Genomic DNA, 26918 nt, shown 5'->3' with positions numbered 1-26918 from the left:
CCTTTATCGTCTCCTGTCTTTGTTTAGGACATGTGAGTATTTGTTGTTATGATAGGGCCTGATTTAAAGTCCACTGTGTCAGGAGGAATTCTACCTTGAGAATTAGTTTATTGGATGAAGCCATGGTTTCTAAATGGTTAAGTTTAGTTACAGACAGACCATAATGGTCATGAAAGGCAGTAGCCTATCCTACTCTGTTCTAAAAAGCTTATTAACTGCACAAATCAATCACTGAAAAATTTTAGCAAGTCTTGCTGAGGTAAGGCATTTAGAAAGACATCCAGGCCTGATTTAAAGATCAGATACACCACTCTGAAGTCATATATGCTAATTAGTAAGGCTTAATAGGTGCACTGGGCCTCTTCTTTTCTACCTGGAGGGAGAGTTTTTTTGTTTTGTTTTGATTTGTTTTTTCGGGGAGGGGGAGGGAGTCAAGCATTATGGGAATTGAGGCAATATAGGAAGGTACCCTGCACTGGGAGCACCCAGTGCTAGTTTGAATACCCTGACTTTGGCAACCATGTTAGCCTTCTCTTGCAGCAATAATAATTAGAGGAAAAAGAATCATCTTTTTAAAATTGGCAGCCAAAGAAGTATTGTTTCATTCCTCATGGAAATTCAGGGATTCACAATAAAGTGAACATATGGTTCACGTGCAGCTGCATGGGCAACATTTGGTCTTGCACTCTTATCTTCAAGAGAGCGAAAACACAGAAGAAGGCAAAAGACATGCTTCAGACCAGCAGTAATGCATGTAACCTTGTTACATAAGAACAAATGGAACTCAGGCATATGAAAATTGAATATTAAATTTGCACTCTTAGAAGTGTAAGCCATACTATAAGCAACGGTTCTGGATAAAATATTTAGGGAAAAACAAATAGAATATTTAAGTAATTTAATTATGTTTCAAGATAACTTTGAGATTTTGCCTTGATATTCCTCTGACAGATATTTTGAAAAGCTGATTTCTTCCTGTAGGATTTGAATAACGCAACTAAACTTAACTGTTTAGTTTCTATTAAGTTGAATGACGTAATAAAGAAATTACTGATGGTTAAGAATGGATCTAGTCTTTTGGGTGACAATTCAAGGTGTCATGGATGTTCAGAGACAAATGATAAAAAGGCTTAATGACAAAATAGGGACTCTGGAACTATACGTGTTTTTTTCCCTAGGTTTAAATATATGTCATATTATAAAAACAACTTAAATGATAATCCCACATTCTTACGGATTTATGGATATTTCTTGAGGACAGACAACAAACAAATAAACAAAAACTTAACAATCAATTCCTACGAAATATCTTGGAAAATCTTGCTGAGTTCATGCTTATAAGCCATGGAGCTGCTTATTTTGTTAAGGGTTGAAAAAAGATTTTGGTTATTTGGATAAAAACTAGTATGTGAGGGGTATACATTCAGAGCAGAAAAACACTAAAATTGCAAAATGTTCCTAAGGTGAAGAGCTCCGTTTCACCGAGGAAATCAAATAAATTAACTATTCTGTTCAGACTCCTTTTCAGTCATGGGGAAAATGCAGGCTTATTTTTAGTCAAACAGAATCTATTGAGGTAGAATTTAATATGCTAGATAAGAGCAATGAAATACCTGAAAGTTACACCTAGAAACACTTAACCCTTTTTCTTGCTCCTGTATCTGTCCTCTCCACTTTCCAATGATATCTGTCTCTCTGATAATGAAAAATATTGAGTGTAGCTGACAGAAGACACAAAGAACAGTATCTGGTTTCACAGCTTTTTCCATAGTAATCTTATTATTGGCTTTACCTAATCACTGACAAGGCTCAGTTGTCTTTACTTCATCTTTTGATTGTGATTGTGTCATATGAATCTACATTTCTGCTCTAACACAGGCTTGTGTCTCCTATTTCAGTGGCATAAATCAAAAGGAAAGATGTGTAATTTAGTTTTCATTGAACATATTGAATCTGCAGCCCTCTTTATCCATAATCCAGATATTGGCATCTTCATCGCCCTGGCCAAGACTATACCATAACTTGACAACACAGCTTTTAAATGGGCAGTTTATTCATTTGAAATTGACGGTGTGAGTACCAAAGGCTAATAGTGTTTTGTTTGTTTGTTTGTGTGGGTTTTTTTTAAGGGTTAAGGCAGAATTAAATTTGATCTGTTTAGTCAAATCAGTCAAACCTGATTCAGTTCTAAATATGCTGTCACTAACAAGTAATGCCTATTAGCTAAAAACAAACAAAAAACCTACAGGATTCCTGTAAGGAATATTAACTGATTTGAAATCCAGACATACCTGACTGTTTTGATGGTGATGTTTGAGACAACATAGCTGTCTGGCTCTCCATTTGCAGAATACAGACTTCACCCCAACCACAGAAGGAGGAAGCGAGCCATAGAGCCAGGATAAAGATCACACCACACTGGCAGATAGGTAACCCTTCTTTTGAAGGTTTCCTGTGCATGTGCTATCTGCTCAAATCTACACATAAAATACTCCATGGTGCACCCGGAAGTAAGCTGTGGATCTGAATTTATAAATGTCTGTCAGTGAGGAGTTAATGCTGAGACGTAGAGGTAGGAATGCCAGCATTATTCATTACAGCCCATGCGTTTTGCCAGAATATTAAGATGCTGTGTCTGGAGTAGGAATATAATTTGTTTAACCCATTGCAACTGGAAATCGCTCTAGACTCATTTTTGACCACAAATAATTGTGGGCAAACATCTGCAGTAAAAGACAGTGGAGTGCACCCACCTTTGCATTTTGGGGAGTAGTATTCCTCATGTAGGTAAAAGTGAGTCTCACTGAAGTACGATTTGCTAATGCACCTCCCTATTCTTCAGATGTTGGATGGCAGCTTTAATCCACATTGGAAAAGACTAGATGGCAGAGGAAAAATGAAGATCCACCAAACTTTAAAGGGTATTTACCTGCAAAGGTTTTAAAAGTCAGAATAGCAGCATGATTAGAGCACTAAACACATCACTTATATTAGGGAAATATCATGAAATTTTGAAGTTTCAGTTCAATCTCCCTATGAGCCTTAATTGAGACTTCTTTTCAGAAAACTCCTTTTTTTTTCATAATATTAATTTTTTGAATTTCCATTTTTAGGAAATGTTTGAAGTAAAAAATCAATTTTATATTTTCAATGCAATTTTGAGGACTTTGTGAACAGTCATAAGTTTTCAGCACCTTTAGTATGAGAAATGAGGTATTGTGGTTTAAAACAAGATAATATTCATGACAGCAAACTGTAGCTTTGTTACCTAAGCAATTAAGATAGGTACTCAGTTTTTTTAGGCCCTGTCTACCAGAGGAGAGAGGCTTCTGTTCTTCAAACACTCTCTGAAGATACTAATGCAGATGCGGAAGACTCAGTCACATCAATTTATTTATTTATTTATTTATTTATTTTTGAGATTCTTAGGAGAAAGATGATAGGCGTATGCTCAGGCACATGCATATATTAAATGTTCAGGTGAGGCTTGATAAAAAGGTGTAACTGAAAAATTGTGCATGTCAAAACTTTCTGGTTTGTCTTTCAATAAAAGCAACATGCTCTTCTTTTGCAAATCAAGAAACGGTAATTTACAGTTGTCAAGGGACTAAGGCAAAGAACTGTTCATATTTTTTACTCTCAAGTAAATAAGAGGATTTCAAGGATACCGATTATGCGCTTTTTCTCCTCCTCTGTCCAATGGTTATTTGAACACATATAAACCAAATAGTCTACGTATGCGTGAATAACTGTTAGCTGAGTATTAAGAAATTACTTTGAATTTCAGTAGTATAAGAGGATGTAAATATTTTATTATACTTTTTAACCTCAGTTAATTTACAAATGAGGCATACGCAACCTCAACAAAACAGTCTTTCCACTGAACACTGACTTTCCTCTGTGGAAAAGGAAAGAAAAAAAAATCCTTACAGAAGTTGTTCTGAGCATGTGATGCCAATCTGGGAAACTCATAAATTTCATCATAGATTCGGTCATGTTATAAATGAAGATACAACTCAATCTGAATTTAGTAATATTTATAAAAGGCAAGTAAACAGCGCTGGGTGCGCGGGGAGTCTACGCTCTACCAACACGCACACACAACCGTCGAACTTTCTAAATATATAGAATATTGCTTTTACATATTCATAAGAAACCCGAGTACTCCTATACATATGTACAACCAGAAAAGGTATCAATTGAAACATAAACATGGCAAAGTTTTCCGAATTCTGGCAAGTGTTTAACAAACAATTCTTTAAGTTTATTACTATTAATGTCCATGACTGGGGGAGCATAGCTGGAGATGGTAATCCTGGTTGAAGTGCTCCCATATCTTCCATGACTTCATTAATTTTTCTCAGATCATGTAACAGTCTCCATTTTCCATTCCTTTTCTTGATTACAAACACCGGAGAATTCCAGGGCTAGTCGTGGGAACAGTATGTCTCGCTTTAAGTTGTTAAGCAACTCGGTCTTCGGGCCTTACGTATCCTATTTCTCCCGGATGGAAGGGAAACAGATCCGGCTCCTTTTCAGGGCCTACAGGGCCTGGATCAAAAGAACGTCCAGGTCACCAGGGGGCGTAACAGCAAAGGCCTGCGATGGGAGTAGCGGCGGGGGGCCGATGGTGTAGCAGAAGGATCGGTGGACGAGCCCGCAGCTCCCTCACTATCTGGCAAACCACACGTTTCTGATTGTGGTCGCACATAGCTCTTTAAGGCCTCAGAGATTGTTCGCCAGGTGCCGAGCAATCCCGCCGCAACCTTGTCGTTATTAGTAGCAGAGTACCACACCTTGACCTCAATTTGGTCCCATGTTTCAGGATCATAAACTGTCTGATAAAGGGAATAAGCTGTAAGGTTACCAGGACAGTCTTTGTTTCTAAGGACGTATGATTCCCCACAATGCGCAACTGCTTACCCTCGGCCAGCGACGGGCAGTTGTGTGCACGGGTCCGCTTCTCTCAGCTTGAGCTTCCTTCCAGCTCCGGTGCGCCTATTTCCAGCGACTTTCTATACGAGCTTCTTTGAGCTGTTTGCTGAGTTTGGCCGAACCTACCTTCATTAGGCGATCAATGTCCCTGTTCCTGTCCTGGACCCTGTTCTGTTAGCCTGTCCCTGTTCCTGTTGTTCATGTCCCTGTTTTTCTTCACGTCCCTGTTTGTTTTCTTCAGGTCCCTGTTCGGGTGCCATTTGTGGCGTAACGACCACACGGACACCAGGGTTCTTTTAGGATCAGTAACTGCTACTACTTTATTGGTGACAGAACTTCATCCTATCGTGTTGCAACCCATATTGAGGACAGGCTCCCTTCTTACACCATTCGCCCCACAGCAGTCCTTTTCCACTAACAATTCATTGGTCAAACAACTTTGCCCAGCAACCAGCAAACCTCCAGCAACTTCCATGCCTTAACGGCTGGAGAACAAGCAACCCAAGACGGCATAGCGTCTCCCGAATCACCCTTCTTTGTTACCTCTAAACTCTTTACATTCCTGATGGCCTCATCGTTAAGAGACCGATGTTATCACCAACCATGGGGCTTGTCGACCCCCATGGCCACACTCCCACATCTCCCCCTTCTTTATTAACATCAACCATCTTCTTGACACGAATTATTACTCCATATATCACAGTCATATTTTAAAAACTTGGCTTTAGTTCAAGTCTTTTGGACAGAAACAGAATTATCCATTTAATGCAGCTATTTAGAAAGTTTCAAAAGTTGATATTATGAACTTCAATTTTCTGTCAGCAACTGAACTTTTGTGTATGAATAATGATTACAATTGGTAATCTATCTGTATAGCACAATCATGGTAAATAAAGTTTAGTTTTGTATGTTGTTAAAGGAAACCTGTTCCACTTTAGTTATCTTCTGAATCTTCTATCTTCTGGATAGAAGTCTTTTATCCAAAATACTCATAATTTTTTCTGAGCAATAAGAAAATAGCTTCAAAGAATATTGTAGTTATTACAGATATTTTAAGCTGTACAATGAAAAGTATAATTTTGAATGAGTGTACTCAGAGTGCAAGAAAAGAAAGCCCAAGTGACTGACAATTGTTTTTTTAATAGAAGTCTTTACAATTTGCAAGTTTACAGTTTGCCTGGTATTCCTAAAGCTTCAGACATAACCATAATATAACGGATGCATGCTTGAAAAAATGCTATTGCAAATTTCAGTTAGGTGCTTTTAAAAAGTCGTAGGTTTAAGGTCCAATTTTGTTGCTTTTATTCAATTAAACTAGCTGATACAAAAGATCTGCAGAATTTGAATAAAACAGAAGTATAGCCTTCTGCACTGAGTAGTCAGTTTAAATAATGGTAACAGTTAAGATTATCTTGAGCTTTGAATATCTATTATGCTTTTAATCATTGAAGAATGTGTCTTATCCTGCTCAGTGATAGGGCAGGAGTAAGATAACATAAAAAGTTCATTCTGTGGAATTTCTGTGCCTCATTTCCATTCGAGTAGTACTGAAATTGCTTGGGAATGAAAAGTAAACATTCTTCCCCGCCACCACCCCACGGTTCCAATCCTTGAAGACCAGTCCTTGAAATCCTGGAAGACCATTTTATCTGTACCTGTATTTTCCATTCTTTGTGCTAAAATTATATTTACAAGGGAACTGTGGCGGGTTAGAAGAGCTTATCCAAGTATGCATCAGTGTGCAAATGCTGCCGTGATAGCAGGAACCTCAGTCCTCCTTCTCACCAGTTTAGTGAATGCTGTACAAAGGGAAAACAAAGAGATCTGTAGATTCAGAAAGAACGAGCTTAACAAGCAACAGAAAGTCTGCATTTGAAGGGCCTGCCTTGCTTTTAGTTATGTCAACAAGGAGCAGACACACCAGGGGCAGCTGTTGCCATTTAGAGCTTTTAACAGTGCACTTAAAAAGTTGCATTCTTCAGACAGACTTAACAGAAATTATTTTCTCAGTAGTATACAAACTATAGAGACTGTGATAAAGACAACGAAGAATGTAATTAAACTTAGTTGTCATCAATTCAGCTGCAAGATTTACAATCTGATAACAGTCTAAGCAGCAATTTGTGTTACAGTAGTTTGGCAGAAACTGAAAAAATTCCTTTGAAGATTACGTGAACTAACGAGGTTACCAGAATGTTTTGTTTACTCTTCACACAGAGAGACATTGTGCAACTTTTTATTGTATTCACCAAAGCAAACGGGGAGAGTAAGAAGGGTGGGGGATGGGAAAGACAGAACATATAAAGGGAAATTGCATGTGCCCATCATTTCACATTTTCCACAAGGTTCATGAATGAAAAATGAAGCTATTCTTCCTAAATTTCATGCTGTTTTCTTGCTGTTGCCAAACTGGGGCAGTGACCAGGGAATACTACATTGGGATTATAGAGACAACATGGAACTACGCACCCGGCAATACAAATATCATCTCTGGACAGCTTTTTGCAGAAGAAGAGTAAGTAACACAGTTTATGTTGATCAAGTTTTATTTTACCGCACTGCCTGCTTTGGATACTAGGACAAAGTTCTTTTGTGAATCCTTTGAAATTAAATGCTTACTAAGTAAGTAGAGACAAGGAAATGGCTATAAATGTCTAGTGATGTTTACTCTGAATTAGCAAAGTATCAGTGTTGATGGTCAGGCCTTTTTTTTTTTTTTTTTGCTTTTAAACTCAGAAGTTTGGCACATTTAAAACTTTCCTATTGGGCACAAGTTTCCTTTTTAGTTGTCCATTGTTGGCAATGGTCATTTTCACTTGTTGGAGGTGCAGCAGCATAGATATGGTGTTTCTTGTGAGGCAAGGAAGGTAGTGAGAAAGAGAAACCGAGGGTAAGTATGGTGAAGAGGAGGGAAACACTTGGAAGACATGGATGATCAATAAAGAAGACTCAGATATAAAGGGCAACAAAGAAAAGTTTGAGATAGGAAAAAAATGTTTCTTTTTCTAATTTTTTCAGTGCCTTTAAAATGAAGTAGGGCTGTACTAAAATAAAAACAATGAAGAAATAGATCTGAAATTAAAAAAAAAATCTCAAAAATACAGTTCTTATTTAGTTTGTAGGTGAGGGATTAGATTTCCTGTGGTTTGTTTACTCTAGTGAGAGCCAACATCATCTTAGCCATAATTTGCCACTTCATCATGTATGAGGCAAGGCAGTCAGCGCTGCTTTTTTTTTTTTTTTTTTTTACCCAGATGGAGAGATATGTGATACAATGCCAGTGATTCAATAGATTAGTAATTCTGATAGATGATGGAATCAAGGCATCTTGTCTAAAAAGTGCAGAGCAGTGTTTTCATATGGTAAGCCTCCACTGTTCACTGCTTTTCTGTGCTCTGTGACAACCTGCAATGTACCAAACATATTAAGTTTTTCAGTGGTTGTATGCCTACAGTGGAGCTGGCCCCTTTTACCCTAATGTTCAGATTCTCTGATTCTGGCTCTTCTGAACCCTTCAACTATGAGGCTGTGCTTGCATGGAAGATGTTATTTATAGAGGCAGGGAAAGGTAAAATGGACAAGTACAGTGTAGCTTCTGGAAGGTACACTATAATTAAATGGTAATTGATTAAATTGTCCAAGAAGGGCCATAATATATTCCTTTGATTTAAGTTGTGGCTGGAAATCTTGGTGCACCTAGACTTCAGTAACTTAGCCTTTGCAAATAAGTTTATGCTCTCCAAGTTTCACAGAGCTCTGCACTGATTTTATTTTTTTAAATTACACTTCAGATCTGTGTTTGTGTATGTACAAATAATGCATCCCCATGGGCTCAAGAGGGGCAAGTGTTCCCTTGTGGGGAACACTTTGCATTTTGGGGCACTATTAACTTGTTTCACAATATGACTGCTGGGAACATGAAATCACATTGAGTTTAGGATAAGAAACGTATTTGCTCCTAGAGACAGATGTAGTTGTGCACAGTCCTATAGAGGCCTTGTTGTGTTTGACACCCTATTAATTAACACCATTTAAATATAAAATTAATATCTGACACTACAGATGTGTCTGTGTATTTTCTTTACAGGCAGGCTGAAGTCTTTCTCAAAAAAGGACCGCATAGGATAGGAAGCATTTATAAGAAGGCTGTCTACACTCAGTACACAAATAATTTATATGATGTAATAGTTGAGAAACCTTCCTGGCTGGGTTTGTTAGGCCCTGTCATTAAGGGAGAAGTTGGAGACTCTATTATTATTCACTTGAAAAACTTTGCTTCCAGAAGCTACACACTGCATCCACATGGTGTAAGGTACACAAAGGAAAATGAAGGTAAGCTTGAGTCCATTTTGTGTCAGAATTTATCAAAAGTTAACCATTCCTCTGAGTGTGATAGTCTATCATCAAAGAGAAAAGCGCTTAATTAAAATTTTGAAACAAAACACACTCAATTTAAAATAGGAGCTGATTAAGAATTTTGGTATTTTTTCAAGAGTGAAATACAAAGCCAAAAGTGGAATTCATAAAGAAGGCAATTTTAAATCAACATTTCACCTGAACTAAGGATAATATAGGGCCACAGGTATTAAGGATGTCTGAAGGAAAAACTAATGATGTTATGAAGAAAATGCTGTTACAGGTGATAATTTATGGTTCAAAATTCTTAATGCTTTTTGTATAAATTGTATACAAGATACACCTGAATTCCTTAAAACAGAGAAACAGCTACAGCTGTACAGTGGTATACAGCTGTGCAATTCATGATATAGAAGACTAATGTGCTTTAAGATGGTGATTTGTTGTTGGCAGTAGTGGGGAACTTTCAGGCTGTGGAACGTTGCTCTAGTTTCACTGAAATCAGTAGATTCCTTGGAGATCTGTAGGCAGAAAAGTCACAGCATTCTCTTCTGTTCAATTCTAACAGTGTTTCTGCAGCATCTTTTATACATACAGCAAACCGTGAGTACAAATGTCATCTGTCAGAGACAGCAACTTGTCCATCCTGTGGAAATACTATGATGATTCTAGTTTCCTCTTTCAAAACTACTAGATGCAGTGTGATTACATCTTGCAGCTAGGCTGCAGCCTGACGACTAACTCTGCACCCCACTGAGAGTTTTATTTATTTCAATACTATTAACCGCAAACAAGAACGCACCAGAATGTAGCCACTGGAAGCTTGTTAATAGGCCTTAAAAACAGGGTGTGAATTATTGAGAATATGATGTCATGCCAAAAGTAGTTTTTGAAAATTTTCCAGTAGGAAAAAAATATGAAATATCAGCCTAACTTCTAATATTTTTTGAAGTTTTTCATTAGATCTAATATGTGACTTGATACGGACGCATTTTGTTAGCAGAACAGCGTGTTATGTAGTGGTATGTGCAATTTGTGGAACAATGTTCAAAAATTTTTTTTCTGTTGCTGTTATTTCAGCAACACCTGAATTCCTTAGGTCCATGTGCAATGTTTTAGAACAGATTCCAAGATTAATATTTAACAAGTGTTTTTACAAATATTTGAACTGTTGTCCTTTTAGCAGAAGTACATGGTGCCCTCCTAATAAATTAAGGACTAATTTAAAGTTCCATTAGTCAAAGCACACCCATGGAATTCAAAGGCAAATAAGGGAACCCTTAAACCGAATGAAAAGCTCTACTCATTTGATTTTAAGGATTTATTTTACCTGTATTCAGACGTTCAATCCATGTTATTACAACATGCAGTTAACTTTAAAGCATGAAAGGTGCTGTTCTTATGTCAAAGCATGAAATGTATTCTATTAATGTTGGCTGTGTGGCATTCCTCAGGTGCTTTTTATCCTGACAACACCAAAGATTTTGAAAAAAGAGATGATGCTGTGAAGCCTGGAAGCCAGTACACTTACATATGGGATGTAACCGAAGATCAAGGTCCAGCTGAGGGAGATACAGACTGCATAACCAGGGTTTACCACTCTCACATAGATGCTCCAAGAGATGTTGCCTCGGGGCTTGTTGGGCCTTTAATCATTTGTAGGAAAGGTAAGACACAAATAAATAAATACATATGAAAGGTGATTGATAATAGCTATTGATAAATATAAATGAAATTAATTTACTGGAAGAGGAGAAGATTAAAGTTAATTTTGAAAGAGCAGTTTTTTGTCTTCACCATTAACTGTCTTTTAATACTACAGGATGTGATTCGATTTTGTGTGTAATGGTAAACATAATTTGCAGAATATTTTGTCCACAAATGTACATGAGTGAAATGTGTTCACAATACTAATGCAAAAGGATCATACCGACTGAAAGAATAAATGTTTTGTAATCTTATCATATACAATATTTATTCTTAATAAAGTTCTTTTATGGCATCTACCAAAACCAGTTTTTATTTTCTGAACATGTCTGTAAGTTTATGTGTACACTCAAGATAAGTGACAAAATATCAAGTAAACAGTAACCAGCCTTACTGATACTACACTTAAAACTGAAAAGATAATGTCAGTTGCCAAAGAATATACTGCTTTCTTTTTCAGGTACAATGAATGAGGGCAGTGATAGACACATTGATGCTGAGTTTATCCTTATGTTCTCTGTGATGGATGAAAATCTCAGTTGGTATCTAGAGGATAATATCAAGACATACTGTTCTGAGCCTTCCAAAGTTCATAAAGATGATGAGGACTTCCAGGAAAGCAATAAAATGCACTGTGAGATAACTTTATATTAATGTCACTTGTCATTGATATGAAGAAGTATTGTTTTTTATGGGTTGTCTCTCTTAAAGGTTTTTTTTTAAGCAGAACAATTCTTTCTTGGAGAATTAAGCTTCTTTCAAATTAAAAAAAAAAAAGTGATGTCAGGTATTTTACTATCAAGCCTTTGGAACTGTGATACAAAATTCATAGATACTAAAAATTTTGCCAGTACTTTTTTGGCAGTATAATTTCCCAGGCATTCTAAACAGTTATATGATTTTTTTTCTAAGTCCAAAACTCTATGCTATATAATGTTGCAGTTTAGAAAAACAGTTTTTACTGTTAGTTTCAACAAAGAAAATATCTTTGGCTCTGGCATGGATTCCAGAATCACAGCTAGAACTGCAGGTAGATGTGAAGATAAAGTGTGTCTGATGCGTGTAACTTTCAAAGGTTCGATGTTTTGTTTTGAGCCTCTTTCTATCCTGAGGAGCAGAGTAGTGATTGTATGACACCCATTTTTGAACTAAAGATTCTTAGCTCTGTGAATAAGTAACTTTGTTTGTTCATTTGTTTTCAAGCCATCAATGGGTATGTGTATGGATACCTCCCAGATCTTACAATGTGTGTGGAAGATAAGGTAAAATGGCATCTTTTTGGCATGGGTAATGAAGCTGATATCCATTCAGCCTACTTTCATGGGCAGACCTTAATAGAAAGGCATCATCGAGTTGACACCATCAACCTCTTCCCAGCCACGTTTATTGATGCTGTCATGATACCAAGGAGTCCTGGGGAATGGCTGCTGAGTTGCCAAGTGAATGACCATATCGAAGGTACAGAATAAGTTACAGGGTTATTTTTCTTTTCCCTTCCTTTCTTTCTTTTTTTTTTTTTTTTTTTTTTTTCCAGCTTGAGCTACCAATTGAATGAGTCTTTCTAGCATGACTCCTGACATGGTTATATGCCAAATAATATTCTCTAGGTAACAAAGCTCTTATAACACTTGAAATGCCTAAAAGTGTATTAGATACTTTTGCAAACTTCAGCTTTAGACAAACAATATCATGATGTTTGCCTCTTACTGAAAGTAACTGATCACAATTTTCTGTTTGCCAGCAAAAAAAGTTGTCGCTAATCCCATATTTGGGCAAGGGCATAGTTCAGACAGGTTAACTTACCTGCTGACAAAGACATGTTCTGGAAAGTACATTGGCTAATTATCAGAGATGATCTGCATTTGTCTTCCTTGTATCTTCTTGTATTTCCAGTGTTTATTAAATTATGAAATACTTAGAATCTAATTCCATGCTTTCATATGATATCTATGTATAATCTATATCCCTCTAAATGAGTAACAGAAGTCTTTGCCACAAAAGTGGAAATAAACACTGAACTCAAAATCATGCTCCAAGATCTGAAAATTCTGATATAGAAAGGAGTATGTTTAACCTACAATTTCAGCTACAGGGGATATAAGTTTGGAGTTAACTATCACGCGAAGCAGTATCCTGAAGTGGTTGAAACTTCATGGGCAATACTTAAATCTCAATCCCAAAAGATAGCTCAATATATAGCTGTAAAAAGCCTTTTTTTTTTGTATCATTTGTACCTTAAATTATTATTTTTTTTTATTATTTGTAAAGGACATTTGTTAATGGATCTTTCTCCGAGAGTGCAGAGACCCAGGAGTTTCCCAAATAAACCATTGATTAGAGTTAGAGGAAACATGGTTCATCTTGTAGTACCTAGCCTTGGCTGCACTGCCATCTAACAGTACACTGTTTTCACTCCAACCTGATCTTTTCTGTAACTTTTTTAAAATCTTTTCTGTACCACGTTAGTTGTATCTTTACAAGCAGAATTCCCTTTACCACACCTGTCTGCTTACCATAAACACTATGGTCATATCTCTATACCCTTGCTCAGCTGGTCTACATGCTTTTATATCATTCATCTTTTCTTTATTTGTGATTTGTGTATCCATCAATGGTATGGGAATCCTCCAGGGAAAAGTAGGAACTATTAGAAGCATGGGAAGAAAAATAAAGTGTAGTTTCTTCTCCTTAGTTTTCTCTAACTCATTATTTTTTTTTCCAGGTGGTATGCAGGCCCTTTTTACAGTAAAAGATTGTAGGAAATCCACAACAGATCAGAATGAGAGTGCAAAGATAAGACAGTACTTCATTGCTGCTGAAGAGATTATCTGGAATTATGGCCCATCTGCAATGAATCATTTTACAGGACAAGAATTAATTTCTGACAGGTAAATGTCTATAATGAAGAAGTTTAACTTTCAAGCAGAATTGATAGAGCATGCTAAATAAGGTAAGCCTTATGCTAGAATTTACTTTTAACCAGAATTTCTCATTGTCCTCTGCTCTGCTTAATTATTAATGCCGAGATAAATATCCAAACAAATCAAGACCATTCTTTCCCTTGCAATCTTAATATAAATTTTGCTGTAATGTTAGTAATTGCACTGAGATAAAGATTAATTGTAATGCCATATGTAGACGATCACCTTTGACATTTCAAGTTGGTTGATTACTCTGAGTTAGGGAGCTGGAGTTCATGGTCAGCACCTTACCTGATGAAAAACCATGATAACTTCATCTCAACCAGCAAATCATTTGTACAAGGTTGCTTTGCCATTTGCTCTCTGTCTGTATGTTTAATATCTGGATGGAGCCACTGAATATATTGATTCCTCTGATTTTTATTCACTGAAATTAGTTAAATAATACTTATCTGCTCCACACCTGACCTGCTTGTAAGACATTGAAAGGTCCTTTTTTTTTTGAAGAGTGAAAGTGTACACTAAATCTCCATAATTTCTGCTTAGATGTTATATATTCTGCGTGTTTGTATCTACTGTTGGTAAATTATGTATAACCGTTAATAAAAAGAACTTTTGGAAGAGTAGAGCTAACGTTACAAATTGTCAGTTAGAAATCTTTGTTGATTACTCTCATGCTGGCTTTATAAGGGCAACGTAGCAGAATGTCTTTCCCTTAAAGAAAAATTGGTGAAGAATAATTGATTCCTGCACATCCTTATATGGAACTGTGTATAAGTGCATGGTGAGATCACTGACTGGAGACTCAGAAGACAATCTCAGTATGTGATATGTTAGAGAATAGGATTGAGGTCCTGACTGCCTTTATAAAGCTGAGCATTATGACTTAACTGTTTGCATCTATTACAATTTCTTTCACACAGTGAATCTCAGATTTTTTTTGAACAAAGTGAGACAAGAATTGGTGGCTCTTACAAAAAAGCCATTTACAAGGAATACACAGATGGTACTTTCACGGAACAGAAAAAGAGGATCCCAGAGGAAGTACACCTTGGACTCTTAGGTAAGACATTTAGAATGATTTCATATCAAGAGTTTATCAGAGTAAAGTATCACTTCCAATGGCTGGCCAACAGTGCCCCTCCACCTTCTCCCTCCTTGGCATTCCCTTCCTCCTGTGGACACTGGTGCCTGTGGCTTCCTCCAACAGACATCTCAGGGTGTAAGAAAAGCTCTTGAGGACAATGCTGAGGTGGCCCCATGTCTGTGGGAATATGCCACGGTCACCAAAGGTCAGGTATGCATTTCAAGGCAAGGTTATGGAGATCTAGCCCTATTTATAACCTGCCTGATTCTGACAGGGCTTTGGGATGAGTTTGAGGTTGGTACTAATGTCTGTAGATCCCTTTAGAAAGGGATGAACTGGCCTGTGTTGCATCGGGCCTTCATGAGAAACTGGGAGGTGAGCATTCCAGTTGCAGCTGGGGTGCCGTGAGATTTGGGCCATATGGCAGGAACCTGGTCTGTCGTCACATAAGCCCAGGGGCAGTTCCTTGTGACAGGAAAAGCAGACAGCCATTCCTATGAGCTTGTGGTAATCACTACATCACTTGATACAAAAACCATGTGCTCTTTTCTAGGACCCGTTATCAAGGCAGAAGTGGGTGAAAGCATCAGGGTGACTTTCCGAAACAATGCCAGCCGCCCATTTAGCATCCAGCCCCATGGTGTGAGTTACCGCAAGAACAACGAGGGGGCATTGTACCATGCTGCCTCCAGAGGTGCGCCTGTGGACAGGGACATTGCAAGCACCAGAGAACAAGTTGGCATATATGTTAATGCATTAAGGGTGGCAAAATAAACAAGTTTTATTGGGCTTAAATCCTAATACTGATTTCTATAACAGATAGTGAATCTCCAGCCTCCCATGTTAGTCCTGGTACTACATATACATATGAGTGGAACATACCAGAAGATGTGGGTCCCACAGACCAAGATCCTGACTGTTTAACCTGGCTCTATTACTCAGCTGTGGATGCAGTCAGAGACACCAATTCTGGCCTTGTGGGTCCGCTTTTGGTGTGCAGGAAAGGAGCTCTACTTCCTTCTGGGAAACAGGTCAGTCAAAGAGGAAAAAAAATGAAATCATTTGCATCATCATAACTGAATCTGCTTTCTCTTCCTGAACTGGGCCCACGGGGCCTGCCACATTAATGACTAACGACCACCTCCCTCCACATCACTATCTCACTCATTTGCTGAGGGGAATACATAAAATGAAAAGAAGTGGGTTTTGTTTAAAAAAAAAAAAAAAAAAAGGAAAATTAATTTGTTCCCAGATAAGCAGACACTGTACTGTGAAACCATCATCGCAGTGAATAATCACCAGCTTTCAAGTCTTAACTAGGAAGAGGATGACTGGAAAAGTTTAGAGGCTTTCAAGGCCAAAATATGAATTCAATTCTGGAGGTTGTTCCTGCTGGTAGAAAGAGCATTAGCAGAAGATACCTACCCACCAGATACAGCAATTAGATAGCTTTGAGGTTGTCTGAATGAAGAATCAATATATGCATCTACTGCAGTTTTTGAATTATTCTCAAATTGTTATACACGTTGATTTTTTTTTCACAGATTTTTTTTTTCTTACATGGTCTGTTCACTCATTTCTATTTTCCTTTGTGCTGTTTCTTCTCAACAGAAAAATGTAAACAGGGAGTTTTTTCTACTTGTCACAGTATTTGATGAGAATCTAAGCTGGTACTTGGATGACAATATTTTGATGTTTACGTTAAATCCTAGTAAAATTGACAAAGATGATGAGCACTTCCAGGAGTCTAACAAAATGCACTGTAAGAAAATTATTTATTACAATTAGCTAGTCAAATGCTTCTTTTCTACAGTTTTGTGTTTTAGTTTTGTGATTTCATAGTGGAGATTGGGAGACTGTATATCGGCAGAGACGTTTCATTCCTGTCCATTGGAATAAGCCTGTATTTGAATGCAATTCAATTTTAGCTCAGTGTGGTCATCAATTCAAAAACATAATGCCAGCTGTTCAGTGTCTTGCATAGCAGTCATATTTAGCACTGTTATGTAACACTTTTAGCAGCCCATGTGCAATCCCTACAAATGCAGCCCCCTAACAAGAGGAAAACTGATCTCTGCCCTACAGATGATGTGGCTGAAAGGAGGATTTTGTGTCTGTGGCTGATTCTGGATTCCTTTACCAGCACTGCAGATACCTTACAATGAAAATCTTTACTGCTTTAATAGGGCAGAGCCACGCTTCACAGTGAAAGTATTTTGATACTGCAGCAAATTATTTGAAGTTTCACATTTGCCCGTGAACTTTCTAAAATTTCCCTCTGGCATTTCTGCTATTTACAGAGCCTTGGTACTGAGAATTCAGTGGTACCTGTGAGGCCCAGGCTTTGAAAGGTTTGCATAGGTGAGACTAGTAAGAATTAAACAACAATTTGGATTATCTCCACTGTGTGGCTGTAGCACATTTACGGGGTATAAAGCAGTGGAAGTTGCAGGTGGGCAAGTCAGCTCGCTGTGCTTTAGACGATGAAAGTGAGAACAGTTTGATTGTTTTTAAAAGTTGTTTTGCTTGATTTGATTCTCTAGTTTTGTTGTTGTGATAAAGTATTTTACTATTGATATTTTGTGAGTCTAAGGCATCACATTACATGTTAGGTGTTATTTATTTTTAAGTATTATATTTAAGTGTTATTTAATTTGTATTGCAGAATTAAGTTGTGTTAATGAAAGTGGGTTTTGCTTCCTCAAATCTTCTACAGCTATTAATGGCTATATGTATGGTAATCAGCCTGGTCTTGAGATGTGCAAAGGAAATGTGGTTTCCTGGCATTTGATGGGCTTGGGGTCAGAAGTCGATGTTCATGGGATATACTTTTCAGAAAACACATTCCTAACAAAAGGAACAAGAAGGGATACAGCAAATCTGTTTCCACATACGTTTCTCACAGCTATTATGAAGCCTGATTCCAAAGGTAAATGTCTAGTTGTTTTTATTTGTTTGTTTTTAGTCTGTATCCCAGACACAGAAGTATTATGTTGCTACAGAAGTTCATTGCAGCACTTCCTCCGATTGGCCTAAAATTTGCTGGAGGCCACTGCCTCGCAGAGGTTCTCTTGCCACAATTCACAGCTCATTTGCAACAGGCAAACATCCCCAATGAGGCCCAGAAGAGCCCTTTTAGGGCACCTGCTCTTTACCCTAAGCACTTTGACGTGCTTGCATAGCTCTGCTGCCAAATGGGCAGGATCATGTTTTCCCATTGAACCTTGCCAGACTTTGGGAGCAGTCACTCTTCCAGCTCCGGTGTGCCATGCCTACCTGCAGGAAGGTGTCTGCAGGTCCTCCGTATGTGCCAAAGGTTGCAGAATGGTGGACAGGAAACAATTTAAAGCAGGCTTTTATTTCATCCATTTTTGCTTTCACATGTTGGTGACAGTCCGGTCTATGTACATAAAACTATATGACTAACAAAAAAACAAAAAAGGTTTGTTTGCCCCCATGGTACTGTGAAGTGTATGGAACTATTTTATGATATTTTAAATTTTGAACAAAATGATTGAAAGGAGTAAAAATGTACATATTTATCTTTTTGTATGAGCAGGATTGATCTACTATACAAGAATTTTAATGTTTTAGTGCTTAAAAGATCCCATTTCTTCTTTAGAAACTACTTTCTTATGAGCATTTTATGCTTAAATAGAAACTCTAAGTAGGAGGTATTTTGATCCTTGGACTACAGCATAGTGTGTAAACTGTATGTAAGCTTCTAATGCTAAAGCCTTGATTTTCCTAGCTTCTGTGTCTGTGTTGAATCATATTACTACAAGTAATCGTGTTAGGTAAAGAATCTCAGTGTTCCATGATCAGTAGCCTGTGTTTCGGTCTCTAAAATCTAAATCAAAACAGATAATGCAGTTTCAAGAGCTACAATAACAGATTTTTGTCTTCAAGTCTTTGTTTCTCGTACAATCTCTAGGAGTTTTTGAAGTGTCATGCCTGACAACAGATCACTACACAGGGGGCATGAAACAGAAATATGAAGTGAAACAATGCCATTGGTGGAATGTGGATCCATCCCTATATTTGCATGAAAAGACTTACTATATTGCTGCAGTGGAAGTTGAATGGGACTATTCTCCTAACAGGACATGGGAATTTGAGCGGCACCAGTATCATGAGGAAAGGTACATTGGAATGTACACAAGGGGAAAAAGATGGAAAAAAGCAAACAAACAACTTATCCTCTGAACAATTTCCTCCTTGCAATCCAAGCATTTCTATACACATTTTCTTCGCATATACATTTTTAGGGCTCACTTGAATTTGTAGTCCTTCCAGTAATGTTGTCATATAACTGAGAGGCAAACATCATAATATTCATGAAATGGTCCAGCACAAATATTATGTGTGGCAGCTGCAGGATTTATTGGATCCTGGATATTGCATGTGTGTTTATTATTTACTGATGTTGATACAGTCCTTGCTGTGGAATGCTTAAATTATTCAGTAAGTTGTAAATAAGATGACAGCTTTGTCCTGATGATTAATTATAGGATATAATGGTTCTTTGTCTCATGTTTATCTGAACTCTGAATAAGGTTTCTTTTCACTCCCCTCATTTCTTTAGCTTACGCAAGATGAGATGTTAAGTCCGTGACAGAATCTACTTACGGTGAAGCTTGTCACCTTGTTGTTTTACTCCCAGTATTTGAATCTTGCTGAGAGTGAAACGTTAGGATCTAATAATTCATGCCAATTAGCAGAAGAGGATAAATAATTACCTGATGAATTTGTGTGTGACCTTTCTGCCTATATAGCTTCAATTGAGCATGAAGTAGATTCTGTCTATATTTGTTTATTGACTTAGTTGTGTGTGTCTATGTGTGTATATATATGTCCAGCCTGATAGCAGATTTCCTTGTCCTGCATGCCATAGAGAACTCTTTCATAGTCCTAAGCATTAGTATGGACTATGCTGTTACTTGGCTTTTATTTATTTATTTTTTGTTCTTTCTCCAACCCCATGATCTCAGCAGAGAATCAATCCCTCATGTTTCAATTCAGCAAGGCACGTAAGCTTTGCAAGTTTTAGGCCTCATTTCAGATCAATAAAAGTTGCTGAGGACTTTATTATTCAGTATGCTTGTTGGATGACCTTGTCATTTAAGGTATCTCCTAGGCCAAGCACTCAGCATTCTCTCAAACACTGTAGAGTCAGTCTATCTATAGTGTGTTTATTCTGTTGTGGGTTAAGTGACCTCCCAGCCTAACAGAGTGTTTTCATGTTGAAGACACCAGTGGCCTGTGAGATCCTGTGAGAGTACTGTTCCACTGAGCTAGATTTTTGTTTGATGGTTAATTAAACAACCTGCAAAAGAAGGTATAAAATACATGAAGAAATGTCAGATATATTCTCGTCTATTTTCTGTGTTTTGTTTTGTTTTGTTAATTATTATTATTTTGGTTTGGTTTGTTTTGCAGCCCTGGCAATACATTTTTAAATAAAGAAGACAAGTTCATTGGCTCAAAGTATAAAAAGGTAGTATATCGCGAGTACACTGATCAGACATTCAGTACTCCTAAAAACAGAGCAGAGGAAGAGCAGCACCTGGAAATTCAAGGTATAGTCATCATGAAGTTCAGTTTCAGAATTGGGAAGAAATGCAGTGGAACAAAACAAGCAGACACAACTTGAACAATACTGAGTATGGTCCTAGCCACACAAAGTGCCTAAAGCTACATGGAATTGCTACTTACATAGTACAATGCTTCTCCTGCAAGATAACATTGCTTGCTTTACAAGAGAATAAATAAATAAATATATAAATCTGGTTTGCTGCCTGATCACAGACCACTGTTTTCAAAGTTGACATTTTGGGCACCAACATCCAAGCTGACTTCAAATACATAGTATTTGTGAAAGTGCTCAGAGTTTCTAAGATGCAGGCCTCTATTTAGATGCCTAACTTCAACTACTCAAATTATCGTATCATAATGAATGCACATTATCCATGTCTAGTTTTTAGCTGAATTATGATTATATCTCAAGGTCGTTGTGTATTTCAACACCCTAAACTGTCTCTCTCTCTCTCTGGTCTGATCATTTGTAAAACCAGCTTAATCGTTCTTTTCAATACAACAGGGCCACTGCTTATGTCCAATATTGGAGATAGAATTACAATAGTTTTTAAGAACCTGGCATCAAGACCTTATTCTATACATGCCCATGGAGTGAAAACAGACGGTTCTGTTGTTGCTGTAACCAACCCAGGTATCAAAGCACCCTTGTTTATTTCTAACAGGTAACATCAAGCCTTCTCATAAGGTTTAGCAAGCTTTTCTTTCAGGACAGCAGGAAATACCTCGGAGTTCTTGTTTTCTTGGTTTTATTTTTTGTTTTTTGTTTGGTTTTGTTTTTACCTCAGATTCTTACATTTTGAAGCTGATACATCTGCAATCAAAATGCCCCTCATAACTATTGCTATATATCCTATTCCTTGACAAATCAGTAATTTTTTGACACAACTTTGTACCTTTTAAGACAGCAAACAGATTTGTCTACAGAGGGAGAGCATGGCTTATGCTAGCTGTTATTTTAAAAGTTGTTGTGATATTTACAAAAGATACATTTTTTTTTTTTTATTATTCAGTATGGTAAACTGGACAGTGCAGCCACACAAAAGAATATTGGCAAGAAATGTCAGTGATCTGCAGAAGAGAAATAACAATAAGAAGCTAGGCAGTGCAGTAACTGGGGAGAGGAAGATCAAGACCAATATAAACTGTAAATGGAGATAATACCTGATAATACCTGTTTCAGGACTTTTTACAGATCAACACACAGAAAAATTCTAAAATTCATCAATATTTATTTATTTAATTCAGGTGAAACAAAAATGTATGTCTGGAAAATACCAGCGAGATCTGGTTCTGAGAGAGGTGATCCACAATGTATTGCATGGGCATACCATTCAACGGTGGACATCATTAAGGTATATTACTAGTATCAGTCTAAAATATTTTCTTCATGACTTCAGCATTCATATACTTACAGCGAAAGGGAGACAAGTCTGACACTTCTGCTTTCTCTGTGAAGTTGTTCCCTTATTATGATACCTTTGAATTTAAAGGCCTCTTGAATAATGCAGGAAAGTCAGGGCAGAATTTGAAAGTCACAGTCCCTGATGTTCTTGCTCTCTGTTTCTTTCCTGCTACTCATACAGATCACCTCATGAATATTTTATTTTTAAAGATATCACTTTATAGCTCCCTCAATATCTCAGCAGTCGTGTGGGAAAACTAACACGGAACTGTGGAACATAAATCTGCCTTTTTCACACAAGCGTCCATTAACTTAATATGACGAATCATTTTTAATAGAAAGTATTATTTCCTGCATGTCTGTCCTGGTTTTGATTGGGATACAGTCAGCTTTCTTCAGAGTAGCTTCCGTGGTGTTGTTCTGGATTAATGATGGAAAATAGTGTTGGTAACACTCTGATGTTTTAGCTTTTGCTGAGAACTGCCTACAGAGGTGTTTGTTTCTCACACTGCCTTGCCAGCCAGGAGGCTGGGGTTGCACAAAAGGCTGGGAGGGACACAACCAGGACAGCTGGCCTCAGCTGACCAAAAGGAGATTCCCTATTAGATGAGGCTGTGCTCTGTAAGAAAAGCTGTGGAGGGGGAGGTGGGATGCTCGGAGTGGTGGTGCCTGTCTTCCCCAGTAACTGTTACGAACGAGCCCTGCTGCCCTGGCAGTATCGGCCTGCCAATGGGAAGTAGTGAATGTACTGCTCATTTTGCTTTGCGTGCATATGCAGTTTTTGCTTTACCTAGTAAACTGTCTTTATATCAACACACTTTTATCTTTCCAATTCTCTCCCCCATCCCGTGGTTAGAATGAGTGAGCAGCTGCATGGGGCTCAGCTGAAAGCCAGGGTTAACTCACAATGGTGTCTCAATAAACATGAATGCAAAAGTGCCAAGTTATTTAATATCAACAGTGTGAAATGTTTTTAACGGAAAACAGCTGCAAAATCCTAAAGCGTAAAAAGAATTAAAAAAGAGAGAGAGAGAGAGAGAGAAAAAATAAAATGGAATAAATGTTTATTTCTAGCAAGAAATTAAAACATTTTTCTCCATAGTCCATTGTACTTAACCCATGTGTAACACTGATTAAATAACCTTATTTGTCTGGCACTGACTACCTTTATTGTCAGATACCAACAGCTGTAAAAATAACAACAGGGTTCATGTCTGTCATTAAAAAAAAAAAGAAGTTTCTGCTTTTATTAGTCTTAAAATTATTTGATTTTCTTATTTTTAATTTCAGGACACTTACAGTGGATTAATAGGCACTCTTGTTGTGTGTCATAGACATTATTTGCCATCATTTCATACTAAGAAGAAAGTTCAGTTTGCTCTTCTGTTTATGATTTTTGATGAAAATGAGTCATGGTACCTGGATGAAAACATTAAAACCTATTCTCCCAACCCGCACCGTGTTGACAAAGAGGATGAGGAATTTCTTGAAAGCAACAAAATGCATGGTATGTTTCCCAATTTAGTTGGCGTAACTCTGGAAACACCATAAAATTATGTGTTTGAAAGTACTGCATATAAATTTGACTTTCTTACCTCCCTGAATTTCCAGTTACAGGGTGGAGGGCCTGAAAAAATTCACTCACACTATTTGAAAATATTGTTGCTGCCACTGAATGACTTTTTTTTAATCTATGAAAAAAATGGACAAAAAGAGTAAAAAGTAAATTTGAAATTTAATGCCAGCAAATAATCGGAATAGGTTGGTAATATGCGTCCTGAAAGCATGTCCTCATAATGCTTACCCTTTTTGAGAGCCATAGGAAATGCAGACCTTTCAGAACTGTAGCGCAAGTATTGGTGTAAAGTAAAGCATTTTACTTTTAACTACCTCTTGCTTTCTAGTTATGTGTGGAAGGTACAAACAGACCCGTTCATAATATGCTGTCTCTTTTGGTAAGATAACAATGCATTAATTCATTTAAAAAAAAAATGTATACACCATTCAAAGCAGCCACTTTTGCCTGGCAGTAGCTTTCAACTCTCATGTTCTCTTAAAGCCTAGAGAATAACAAGAAACAAAATCTTTTTTATCGTTCTCTTTCTTTTTAGCCATTAATGGAAAAGTGTTTGGAAATTTACATGGTCTTACTATGCACGTTGGAGATAAAGTAAGCTGGTATTTGATGGGAATGGGCAATGAAATAGATATTCACACAGCACACTTCCATGGCCACAGCTTTGACTATAAGGTAACTGGTTCTTTCCATTCATTTCTGGTCATGTTAAGAATAAGAGGTAGAGCAAATACCAGGAAGCGTCACCGTTTTTGAAAAGTCAGATGTTATAGTATTAAGCAGCAGACTTGTAATTTGACCTTCAAGTCTTTTTATGCCCATAACTTGTATTTGATCAAGACACAAAAGACAGATCCATCTGCCAGTAGCGTTTTTTGGCTGGTGACTTCACAAGTTGCTTTGACAAAGTAGCTGTGAATTTCAGAACCATAGACTGGTTTGGGTTGGAAGGGAACTTAAAGCCCACCCAGTCAAATGCCCTGCTGGGGGCAGGGACCCCTCCCCCCCAGCCCAGCCTACCCAAATCCCATCCAGCCTGGCCTTGGGCAAAACCAGCGATGGGGCAGCCCCAGCTGCTCTGGGCAGCCTGGGCCAGGGCCTCACCGCTCTCATGGTGAAGAATTTCTCTCTTTTATCTCACCTAATTCTACACTCTAGATTAAACAGGAAATTTAATATTTTCGTGACTGTGGTATGAGAACCACTGCACTTTTTTTCCTTCATTTCCACTTTTTTCCACTATTTTATTCATATTTTAAGCACAAAGTATAGAAAAATTCTTCTATAGAAATGACATACAGTAGATATCTTTTTACTCAGGTGTGATTAAAAAGTTTGAGGGAGTATGAGTAAAGTGTAGTTTGTTTTACTGCCATCTGGTTATGCCACACTGTTTAACGATTGCTGGTTCTCATCCTGAAGCAAACAGGAGTTTACCGGGCAGATGTCTTTGATTTGTTCCCGGGGACATTTCAGACCGTGGAAATGATCCCACAGAACCCTGGAATATGGCTATTGCACTGCCATGTTACCGATCACATCTATGCAGGCATGGAAGCAACCTACACAGTGCTTCCAAAAGGTCAGTTAATCTACCTCAGTAATATTAACTATGAATCTGAATCGAAAAGAATTCTGAACGTTCTTGTTCTTGTATCTACAAAGTTAATACTATTCAAAAGCAACTTTCATGTACTAAAAAGACAGAGCACAAGGTATGAGTTATGCTAATTGACAGAAAGAGAGCAGTACTACAAAATGCGTATGTCTCTGTATATATATGCAACTATATAATGCATGATTATACTAATACATGTAAATTAGGTTGTTAAACACCATCTAGTTATATTATACCTAATTTGAAGAATACATTTTGTCAAACTTGCGCAGATAATAAAAAACTGACTCAGACTACACAGAAAGAGATGTATAAAAAGACTTCTACGTCTAGAAGCACTATGTCATTATCAGCTAAGTATAGTCCGGTGCATTAAAACGTACACATCGGTGCATTTTAAAGCTGTTTTTAAATCTAACTCAGGATGTGTAAAAGGTTCAGAGATCCATTGCTCCCATCTTCGACTCCGTTATCTATATGCAAAGGCTCTTCTTTTGATGGAACAGGTATAACAAAAGCTATTTTTCCTCCTCACAGACAAACAGTCTTTGTTGCCAAAATTATTCAGTCAGCTCAAGCGTAAAGGTACGACAGACATGCAAGACTGAAGAAAACATTTTACCACACTGATTCTCCAAGGTCTGCCTTCAGTGAAGAACTGCTTGGGAAGTCTGGACAATTCATCTCATCTATTGGTGTTTTAGAAGACTTCATTTGGTGGCCCACAGTTACCAGAAGGACCATAGACCCAAGATAGATGAAAGGATACAATAGCTTATATTTTTCCTTAAATAAAAATAATATCTTGCAAGCTAACCATGTTCTAGGTGATGCCTAATGCATGTTGTTTAAGTGCTGAGAAACATGAAGAGCCAAATGAAAGATACTTTCCATGTTATGTTTATTATTTTTTAATTAGTAAATAACTGTGTAACAGCAAAATTCATTTTAGGTGTTTTTCCTAGCTTTGATGTCACATTTTACTAGTCAGACATCTCAGTAGCTATTCCAAGGAAAACTGGAATTCAATTATCCAATTATTCACTTTATCCATAGGTTCTTGAATTATTTTATAATTTTATTTCAAGATAGTGAATTTAAGAGATGCAATGTCTGACTTATCACAGTTGCACACAGTTCATAACTGTTTGTGGTTTTATGTTATGAAAATAATTAACAAAAGAGACACAGTTATGCTGACATAAGCCTGATAAAATTAAGACAGTGAAGGGTAAAATATGGTGACTAGTATACCTAAGAGCTTTGCCCCAAATCCTGAATAGCTACGTTTTGCTTCTATTGTTGTAGTGCATAGCTAGACAAATTAAGCACTTCTCGACAGCTAGAAGCAACAGTACTACTGCTTGACTGATTCTTGGTCAAAAATGTAAGCAGCTAGAGCAGGTATCTTTGTACCATCCAGTTGTGTTTTAATAACCTGACTGCCCAAGTTAGAGCAGAGCTCTCCCTTTGGCTCATCCAATCCCTCACTTGTAACATATAACAGGTAAGAATGTATTATACAGACAGGCAAAGCAAAATACCTGGGTTTACAGCTTACCAGCGTAAAGGACATTTCTTCTCTGTACAAGTCTAAACTGCTTTGGCTTTTTTTTGAAAAACAGGAACATTCTGTTGAAATCAGACGACTCCCTACTAGTAAATTAGATCACTGATTTTGGCTGTATCAGACTTGCCACATAAAGAAATTAAAACTA

General features: G+C 37.4%; 1 protein-coding gene and 1 long non-coding RNA gene across 2 annotated transcripts; one reads left to right on the top strand and one right to left on the bottom strand.

Annotated features, from left to right (window-relative positions):
- Window positions 1-4020: 4020 nt before the first annotated feature.
- Window positions 4021-5817, bottom strand: LOC308199875. The gene is made up of 2 exons (XR_013955065.1): window positions 4924-5817; window positions 4021-4838 (listed from the first exon to the last, which is right to left on the bottom strand). It is a non-coding gene; the product is annotated as an uncharacterized lncRNA (long non-coding RNA).
- Window positions 5818-7183: 1366 nt separating this feature from the next.
- CP (ceruloplasmin) lies at window positions 7184-26916 on the top strand. The gene is made up of 19 exons (XM_080604636.1): window positions 7184-7450; window positions 9023-9267; window positions 10746-10958; window positions 11459-11632; window positions 12202-12456; window positions 13721-13886; window positions 14843-14982; window positions 15560-15700; window positions 15826-16037; window positions 16618-16768; window positions 17723-17935; window positions 18941-19148; window positions 20446-20585; window positions 21107-21235; window positions 21850-21956; window positions 23297-23513; window positions 24118-24257; window positions 25005-25164; window positions 25738-26916. Exons 1-19 carry the CDS (start codon window positions 7296-7298, stop codon window positions 25806-25808), a joined length of 3237 nt encoding a protein of 1078 aa, XP_080460762.1. The 5' UTR covers window positions 7184-7295; the 3' UTR covers window positions 25809-26916.
- Window positions 26917-26918: the final 2 nt, after the last annotated feature.

Source organism: Anser brachyrhynchus (assembly GCF_964034855.1).
Source record: "Anser brachyrhynchus genome assembly, chromosome: 9".
Lineage (NCBI taxonomy): Eukaryota > Metazoa > Chordata > Aves > Anseriformes > Anatidae > Anser > Anser brachyrhynchus.
The sequence above is the reverse complement of the archived record's forward strand: the minus strand, read 5'-3'. Positions and strand labels throughout refer to the sequence as shown.